The 9,821-nt window shown below is 50.9% G+C and overlaps 1 protein-coding gene across 1 annotated transcript in view; it reads left to right on the forward strand.

The window, feature by feature from the left end:
- NUP210 (nucleoporin 210kDa) overlaps positions 1 to 9,821 on the forward strand; it is a 52,969-nt gene that overhangs the window by 14,725 nt on the left and 28,423 nt on the right. The window contains exons 7-11 of the mRNA XM_008587832.1: positions 5,388 to 5,516; positions 6,627 to 6,754; positions 6,869 to 7,004; positions 8,619 to 8,681; positions 8,858 to 9,037. Coding sequence (XP_008586054.1) covers positions 5,388 to 5,516; positions 6,627 to 6,754; positions 6,869 to 7,004; positions 8,619 to 8,681; positions 8,858 to 9,037 — 636 coding nt within the window. The remainder of the gene's footprint in view (positions 1 to 5,387; positions 5,517 to 6,626; positions 6,755 to 6,868; positions 7,005 to 8,618; positions 8,682 to 8,857; positions 9,038 to 9,821) is intronic.

A 9,821-nucleotide genomic window follows, 5' to 3' on the forward strand; every position in this document is an offset into this window, starting at 1 on the left:
AGTCTGAAGTTAGGAAAAATGTATATATGCCAGCAAAACTCGGGAGCCCTTTTGCTCACATTTACTATGCACCCAATATTTGGAGTAAGCCCTGAGGGTAGACCTGTGGCGAGAGAGAGACCTTTCATCCAAGAACAAGAACACCTGAGAGTCAGTGATGGACTAGGCTGCCTGTGCAGGTAGTGAGCACCCTGTCCCTGGAAGCATTTAAGCAGAAGCTGGGATACTTGTCTGAAAGACTCAAGATGGAATTCCAGCATTGGGGTTGAGTTTCCTTCCCCAGGAGGCCTTTGAGCCCCTGTTCAGTCCTAAAATGCTGTGGTTCTAGGATTACCTCTGTGCGCTCCTAGTTAAGACAAGTATTGATGCCCCCATTTTATGGATGGTCACAAGGGAGCTCTAGGAATTCTCCTTCTGGACTGTGGACTGGCCTCTGACCTGTCTGCATGCCATTCTTTTACGTGGGTTCCTGTTGAGTGGGACAGAGTGCCCGGTTGCAGGCATGACCCAGGACAACTCTGTCCCTATGGGAAGCTGCATCCATGTGGCAGACTCCTGAAAATTGCTTTTGCCCCAGAAGGAGGCACCTTGACCACTGGACTCTACACTTCCCCCTAATCATGGGCTTGTGCCAAAGGCCATTGCAACTCCAAATGGGAATCAGGTCCTGGTTCCTTCTACCTCTTCCATAACCTGCGGGAGGCACTTTTTGCAGAATGTCGACAATCTGCGACAGGCCCTAAAAGCTTCTTTCAGATGGTTGTTTCTGAAGGATGTTTACACATTTCTTTGGCATTTTCCAGCTGCTAATTAGCAGCATTCTCATTTCCCTTAATCACAGAGACAAAAAAGCCCACAATGGTTCTTCAATTAGCTCATAGAAAATGTTTCTTTCTTTCCTATTCATACACATTCAGGTGGCAAGGATGGCTCCTGCGTGTGTGTCGGCTTCNTTTCTTTCCTATTCATACACATTCAGGTGGCAAGGATGGCTCCTGCGTGTGTGTCGGCTTCTGAGCATCTCTGGAAGACAACTCTGGAGCTCCCACAACAGGGCTCTGGTGGAGATTTTTGTGCCCACACAATGCACCAGGGGCTGTGATTAGTTCTGTTCATGCAGCCCCCAAAACCCTCTGTATGGGGCCGCTATTTCGTTTTTGGCTGGCTTGCACATAGGAGTGTTTACCTGATTTAAACTTAGGTTTCTTTCTTCTCTACCATTCTTTGCACTTCCAAATGGCAGTCATGGAGCCATCACATGTCCAGGGAGGAGGTCTTTCTTTCCTATTCATACACATTCAGGTGGCAAGGATGGCTCCTGCGTGTGTGTCGGCTTCCGAGCATCTCTGGAAGACAACTCTGGAGCTCCCACAACAGGGCTCTGGTGGAGATTTTTGTGCCCACACAATGCACCAGGGGCTGTGATTAGTTCTGTTCATGCAGCCCCCAAAACCCTCTGTATGGGGCCGCTATTTCGTTTTTGGCTGGCTTGCACATAGGAGTGTTTACCTGATTTAAACTTAGGTTTCTTTCTTCTCGACCATTCTTTGCACTTCCAAATGGCAGTCATGGAGCCATCACATGTCCAGGGAGGAGGCGCTTCAGGGTGAGGGTAGGAGTTGGCAGCTACAAGGCTGGAACTCAGGTGTGTCCGTTTTTCCCCTGCAACTGATCTGTGGACAGTGTACCCATGCCCAGCCCTTGCCCTCCAGGAAGCCACAGGGCTGGCTGGGCCCTGCATGAAGTTTCATCCAGTGCCCAGGTCGGGACTCTTCTCAGTGCATGTGATTTTCGTGTGAGTATGGGTTATCTCCTGTGAGGAACCGGGGACACAGACCCCAGCACTCTTGCACAGAATGGCCTGGCCCACCACACATTGGCAGGTACTCTGTGGGAAGCAGAGGCTGATGGCTCAAGTGACATTCAGAAATATTTGTAGGGTGCCTACTCCTCTACAATATCACCTGTCGGGATGAGTCCAAAGTGGGATCAGGGCCCAGGAAGCGGGGAGCCAAGATGAGCCTTGGGGCCTGGCAAGCACCCACAGGTGTCATTGTTTGGGTCTGCATGTGAGCAGAGGATCTCAATGAGTGCTAATGCATTCATCGTTTCTGACTCGATGACAGGACTTTCCCCTCGGCTCAGTATCTGCTGACGTTCTTAGGTGGCACCTTCAACACTTAGAAATTAGAATGCGTTCTGGCATGGACTGCCCCCACCTCCTTTCCCTCACAAATGTTCTCCCATGTGATGTCATTGTTTGGGTCTGCATGTGAGCAGAGGATCTCAATGAGTGCTAATGCATTCATCGTCTCTGACTCGATGACAGGACTTTCCCCTCGGCTCAGTATCTGCTGACGTTCTTAGGTGGCACCTTCAACACTTAGAAATTAGAATGCATTCTGGCATGGACTGCCCCCACCTCCTTTCCCTCACAAATGTTCTCCCATGTATCAGTCAAGAAGCAAAGGGTCCCGATCGCCTGGGGAAGCAGGCAGTGTGAGTCTAGAGTTAGGAGTGGGTGCGGGGCCCCACGTTGCCATCAGCTGGCGGCTGAGTTCCCTTACCTCTCCAAGCGCAGTTTCTTTGTCTCCAAAGTGTCCTCGTGAGCTCTCCCTTAAAGCATTGTGTGGGGGTGGAGCAAGCAGATGTGTGCAAGAGTACAGGGCAGGCTGGGCCACGTAGCCTCCGCAGATGGGAGTTTCATGCCATCCCCTGCCGCCGTCATCTGGAAGGAAAGCGCCTGGATGTTTGTCTGCTGGGAAATCAAGCAGGAGAGGAACTGATTTCCCCACTGCCATTTTATATTTTTGTTTAACACATGCAAACAGTCCTTTTGCTGGAGAGGAAAAAAAGAAAAAGAAATAAAAGCCTTTCCCCGCATTCTGCAGCGTGGGCCCCTCAGCAGGAGGCGCACTGTGTAATTTCTTCCCGTGGTAAAGGAAGCACCAGCTCCTAATAGCAGTCACTTTGTGGGAGTGTCGGATCAGAGCTTCGAATTGTGTTCTCAAAGAAACTCGCATTTCTCTCTGCAGTTTCTCAATGAGTTTTCTTTGAGGGAGGTATAATAAGCCAGGGCGAATGGTTTCCTCGGCAAAACCAGAGCCCCATTGGCTCCCAGACCCTGTTCCTCAGCTGGTATGTGTTACCAGGCAGGCTGGCAATGGCACCAATCACATAGCCATCCTTTTGGAGTTCAGTGTGACTTCTACTCTGGAATCTTTGTTGATCTCCTCCAAGTCATTGTATGAAATAACCCATGGGTGCTTGGTCTATTGATGTGCCCTTGAGCTCAGGTGTTCTGGCAGTTAGTAGCTTGCCCCAGTTTGCCAATCCTCTGTGTCCTTGACTGACTGCAAGCTTGGGCTTTTCTCAGCTTGGCCTTTTCATACCGTCACTTCTCCCACCTCCACTACCCAGCGGTTCCTTTGGTTGCTGGAGGCATCCTGCGCCATTCCCCTGGGAAGTGGAGAGTGTGGTGGAAGGAGCCCCAAACTGGGAGCTAGAGTACCTGGGTCATGTCCCCAGCTCTGCCCCTTCAAGGCTGTGTTTCCATCTGGGCCTCAGTTTTCCTATCTATACATTGAAAAGGTTGGACCAAAATTAGCACTTCTCAAATACATGAGGGTACATGGTCTTTGCAGAGTTTTTTTCAGACTGTCCAAGTCTTAACTGAGCTATTTTTACTCTCTGTAAAGCCAAGCAGGCTGCAGCACCAGGTTTTGTTACTTTATCCAGAATTACTCAGAGCAGTGACCCTGGATCTCCTGCTAACCAAGTGTGTGTATGGGAGGCAAATCTGTGCCAGACCCTAGACTCAGTCCTGAGGCTACTGCAGGGCAGAGGACTGCCTAGAGAGGGTCAGATGAGCTGAACTGTGGTCCACGTGAAGACTGAATTACAAACAGTGATAACAGCCACTAGGAGAAGTGAGCCAGGGCCATGGAGGAGCCTGACCTGTCTGGGGTGAGGGAAGCCTTTCCTGAGGCAGGATGCTGAAACTGGGGCCTGAGGATGAGTTGGAGCCAGTGGATGATGGCTGGGGAAGAAGAGTTCCAGGTCTGTAAGGTGGACTGTAAGGCCCTGAGGCTGGCAGGCAAGCAGGTGCTAGCTGGCTTGGAGGATGAGATAGAAGGCCAGTGTGGCTGGAGTTTGAGGACTGTGGGGGATTGTGGCATGCAGGGAAGCTGGAATGGTAGGCAGGATTTATAGGGCATACTAAGGGTTTGGGCTCATTCTCAGAGGTCTCGGTAGCCATTGAATGTTTTTAACCTGTATTTGGTTATCTCTTTTGAGTTAGAATCCTGATGTTTTTTCACAGGTTTTTGATATTAAAACTCTAGTTTTGCAATCACTGAACTGCTTGCTATACACATCACCCCCCACCCCATGAACATGAGACCACAAACCACAAGTGACAAAGCCAGGCCTGGGTAGAGGTTTGAGGTAGCCCCCTAGCTTCACCCACTAGCTCCATGACTTGTCCCTAGCTTCACAGGCCACCCAGGTGAAATACATGCCTAAGCAATATGACAAGCTGCAGCAAGTCCATAAATAGACTACCATGCAACATGCAAATGCCCACTCTCCATAGCATGAGAGGGTGATTATGATGCCATTTGTAAGGGAGAGATTCTCTTGAAGGTGGGATGCCTGGAAGTGGGTGGAAAGAAAAGGAAGATTGAAAAGGGGGATCTTAGGCAGTGAAAAGATTAGAAAACACTAGGTCAGATTAGTACACTCACTCAGAATATTTTAAGAGGTCACTGCTTCAAGCAAAGCTGAGTTGTAGAGATGAGTAAGACTCAAAGAGCTCACACTTGAGTGACCTCTATGGTCCATTCCAGGTTCTGAGACTCTGAGTTCAGGTTGGGAACTCTAAGAAGAGCTCCCTTTGGAAAGCAGCCGTCTCCTGTTCCAGCAGCCCTGACCTGCAGTTTCACATAAGACCACACTGGTGCTCTTCTGTCACCAAGGCTGCAGGGGCAGGTGGCCAGAGCAGGACACGGAATCCTGGGCTTCAGTCTTCACTCTGCCTCTGGGTTGCTGTGTGTCCCAAGGCTGCTGACTGCCCCCCTTTGAGCAGCTTCCATTTTCTTCTCCTTGTAAAGCATTACAAAGTTGAGATAAATGCTGAGATGTACCCCGGCCCTAACATTTTATACTCTGAGCCCTTCCCCTGGCTGGCAGTGGGGCTCATGACAAGAAGTGGGCAAAACACTATTTGGGTTAAGACTTTCCTTGTCCCAGACTTCCAAGTGCTGGCCTGGCAGTCCCCAGGCAGGGTGTCCCACAGGGTGATAGGCTGAGGCTGAGGGTGAGGAAGAGAGGAGCTGCAGAGATGGTCCCCTCCAGCTCCCTCACCTGGCCCGCATCTGACCCTGCAGGTGTACCCTTTGCTCCCGGGCTCGTCCACCATCATGATCCACGACTTGTGCCTGGTCTTCCCGGCCCCAGCAAAGGCTGTCATTTATGTCTCGGACATCCAAGAGCTGTACATCCGTGTGGTTGACAAGGTCAGTGGAAGCTTCATGACGTGACCTTCTCTCTGCTGATCTGCAGGAGCCGGGAAAATGAGGTGGCTGTAGGAGGCTTTTTCTTCACATCCTTTTACTGTTCCTCCTGGTTTCTGCCTCCCTCCACCCCTCCCAAGCTGCTGTGAGCGTGCTGTCTCTTACCTCCATCATTTCATGTAGATGAGGCAGAGTGACCTCTGATGTTATATTTCTTCATCCCAGTTGACACCAATAGAGCTCAGCAGTAAATCCTGCTTAAGGTTGTCTCTAAATTAGCCTTGACTTGGGAATTCATGTCCTCTAGCTCATGTAGGTTCCTAACCAGCCGGGCGCACATTTGCTAAGCACGGATTTTCTTCCCAGAAGATAGGATTTGGATTCTCCGGAAGTTCAGTGGCAAATGAGTAAAACTCACTAATGCCAAGTGCTTTTGCAAAATGAATAAATAATGTAGGTTTTTCTTTCACGTAACTAGGGACTTTTTTTACTCCAAATATTTGAGGTAACTGAAGCTAAAGCTGGGCTTCTAGAGGGTGGCTGTCGAGTGTTTATTTCCCAGAATGTACAGACTGGTTAATATTTAAAAGGGGAACGTTCAAGCAGCTTAGACTACTTAAAGAGCTGATATTCTTACACGGCCTCAAATCCATATTCCTCCCATAATCTTATATCCACTGTTAACTTGTTGTCTAGATTTCTGTGTCTTCACTAAGCACTTGTGACTCATTTCCTCCAGTTCTTTATGTATGTTCTTTCTTACAGCCAGATGTGAGCTTGTATTTGGTCTGTGAGCATATATGAAGCTCCTACTGTATGCCTGCTGCTGTGCTAAGCTGTGTCTTATCTCCCAAATTAGATTGTTCTTGACCAGTGGGGAATGGAATTTATGCCTCTAAGTATCCCCAAGCCCCTCGTATACAGTAAGCAGTTAATCCATTTTAATTTGTTGATTGACTGATAGTCTGGAGGTACACGTGGGTGACTCATCCCCCGTTTCCAGGTCTGTAGGTTTGAGGTTGGTGATTCTCTCTCAGAGAGTCGTGGGTCGCCATAGGTGGTGGGATTGGTCATTCCAAGGCCGCCTCTGAGGCTCCGTCCCCTACAATGTAGGTGGAGATTGGGAAGACAGTTAAGGCATATGTCCGCGTGCTGGACTTCTACAAGAAGCCTTTCCTAACCAAATACTTCGCCTTCATGGACCTGAAGCTCCGAGCAGCCTCTCAGATCATCACATTGGTGTGAGTCCTCACAGAGGTCAGAGGAGGGCATCTGCGGGACAGCGCTGACCCCAGGCGCAGGACAGGTCTGTCTAGGGGGAGAAGTCCCAGTCCCAGCCCTTCCCTCTGTTCCAGGGCCCTCGATGAAACCCTCGACAACTACACCGCCACGTTCCTCGTCCATGGTGTGGCCATTGGCCAGACCAGTCTGACCGCAAGTGTGACTGATAAAGCCGGACAGAGAATCAACTCAGCCCCACAACAGATCGAAGTAAAACTGGTCCTTTTTACACCGTGTGGGATCAGCCCACTGATGGTGGGGGGGCGGGGGGGGTCTTCATTGTAACAAGCTGGGAATTTTTGCCACAGTCCAGCAAGCTACCATAGAGAAGCCATGTTAAAATCTGTACCCAACAGTGTTCACTGATGAAAAATCAGCTTTCACCAGTCCCAGGGATCTGGGAGGCAGCACAGTTAGACTGGCAACTTTAATTTCCCTCTGTGACATAGGGGACCATGTGGCCTAGAGAAGGGGTGCCTTGCCACATAGCAAGGGGAGAGAGGAGAGCTGTTCCCAGAAAGCAGAGGCCAGTAGGAGCTCCAGGCAGGTTTTGGCTCATGTGTAGAACTCCTCAGTGGTCGGCTCTGAGCCTGAGAACAGGCACTTAGAGGGCATAGGGCTCCTGGCATGGGGCTGTGCAAGCAGAGACCATCGTGAAGGTGACTCCTGGACGAGGGATCTCTGAGTCAGTGTATGATGTGGGCTTGTCTTGTGATGTCAGTAGGCAGAGGCCAAGGCAGCTACAGCCAGAAAACCACACCCCAGTGTATCCATTAGCAGCACCATTCAATTTGCTCCTGCCAGCATCCTCTGAGGGTCCCGGCCACACGGAGGCTGGCAGGCTTTATTAATCCATGTTCCAAAGCCAGTGGATAAGTTTGTTCCTCTAGATGGAAGCTCACCTTTCTTCTCCTGGCGATGAACGGCCACACGGAGGCTGGCAGGCTTTATTAATCCATGTTCCAAAGCCAGTGGATAAGTTTGTGCCTCTAGATGGAAGCTCACCTTTCTTCTCCTGGCGATGAAGAATTCATTTCTGCCTATAAATCACGCAGCTCTCCAGTGACTAATCCTTGCACACAAAGCAGTGCCTTGACTGACCCTTGCGCTTGCTCACCTGCAAGCACTCCGTAAACTCCTCCCGAGTACAGACTTGTAGGGGCACAGGAGGAGGATGTGGGGGCTTTGCCCTGCTGCAGAGATGGGGCCACCCACATCCCTGGTCCCCGCCCGGGCTAGTGTCTACCCCTAGAGCTCCTTTTTCCTCATCTGAAAAGTTTTGAGGGCATCGAAGTAGAGAACTATCCTAAGGCATTTTTTCAGTAGAAATTCGGAGAGATTTAGTGAAAGAGGCAAGCTTCTAAGGAGGAGCTGGGAGGATCTCGAAGGCAGTGGGTCACAAACTTGGATACCCATCAGAATCTCCTGGAGGATGTGTTAGAACACAGGTTGCAGGACCCCACTTCTGATTGTGTAGGTCTGAGTGGGCTGAGAAGGCACATTTCCAGCAAGTCCCCAGGCGATACTGATACTACAGGCCAGGGACCCCACACTGAGGACCATTGCTCTAAGGGGATGTCTCAAGTGAATAAAAGGTCCTTATTTTTGTGGGGTTTGGCATCTGGAGAAATGAAGAGCCTTGGCCTATCGGATGGGATGCAGACTCCCCAGGGTTGGACTGGGCCCCCCTGGGGTCACTCTTCACAGAAGTGATGTCTGTACCCCATGTTTTGCTGTCATGGAAGATGCTAAGTGTGAATCATGCTGGGCCACTGTGAGCTCGGAGCACAGCAGTCCCCTTCCCCCTTGTGTCTCCATGCCTAGGTCTTTCCTCCATTCAGGTTGATACCCAGGAAGGTGACGTTGATTATCGGGGCTATGATGCAGGTAAGAGCCAAGAGGCCACATTCTTCCCCACGCCCACCCCAGGGCACTGGGTAGCCTTCTGGGTACAGGTGGAGGTGGAGGGCTTTGGTGTGGATGCCCCACTCTCCAGGAGTGAGGCGCAGATTGCACAGGTGGATCGCGGGTACTGATGAGTGCTGCCTTTTTTCACCCCACAGATTACCTCCGAGGGTGGCCCCCAGCCTCAGTCCAACATCCTCTTCTCCATCAGCAACGAAAGTATCGCTGTGGTGAGCGGTGCTGGGCTGGTGCAGGGCCTCGCCGTGGGCAATGGCACCGTGTCAGGGGTCGTGCAGGCAGTGGATGCAGAGACTGGCAAAGTCGTTATTGTTTCTCAGGTAACAGATGTGCCATCAGCAACTGGTGCTGTCCGAATCTGCTCTGGGATGGGAGCCACTGAAGATGGGCTGCACTGTACCCGAGGCAGCTATTTCCATGTGGTCAGCTGGGACTGGGACAAAGCCTTGTTTACTGGGTTTGAGCTCTGCCTCTGAGGACCACCCACCCCTGTCTGAGGGCCCTGGTTCTGCTATTTGGGTCTGTAGTCTCTGCCTGTTACCCTGCCTGGGACAGCCCTGCTGACAGGAGCACTCACACCCCTCGAGGTTGCTCTTCTCCAGGCTGAGTCTCCCCAGATCTTCCAGCTGCTCCTTATGGGACAGGGTCTCCAGCACCCCTGGCCCCTGCGACTGCAGTGTGCAATGATGGCAGCTGTGTGATGGCAGGCCTTGTACTGAGCACTTTGTGTTCATCACCTGTGGTCCTCCTGGCTCCCTTTTGCATGTCGCTACTGTCCATGTTCTCAGATGAGGAGCCTAAGGGACTGGCTAGTGGCCCGTGGCCACTTCGTGGCATTTCTGGGACTTGGCCTGGTACAGCCCGCCCTCAGAGCTCTTGGTCCTTTAGTTTGTTCATGTCCTGCAGGGCTTGAGGCGCTGTTGGGAGAGAAGGGGGCGCTGTTGGCTGAGACGCACTTTGAGGATTATAGTGTATGTCATCAGAGATGTGCACTGTCAGCATGGATAATTGAAAACCAATAGTATTTCAAACCTGGATTTGCATTTCCAGGAGAAAAAGAAAACTTGAGTCATCTACTAGTATCTTTTGCTCAATCAGAGGTTA

Source organism: Galeopterus variegatus, unplaced genomic scaffold (assembly GCF_000696425.1).
Source record: "Galeopterus variegatus unplaced genomic scaffold, G_variegatus-3.0.2 Scaffold4555, whole genome shotgun sequence".
Lineage (NCBI taxonomy): Eukaryota > Metazoa > Chordata > Mammalia > Dermoptera > Cynocephalidae > Galeopterus > Galeopterus variegatus.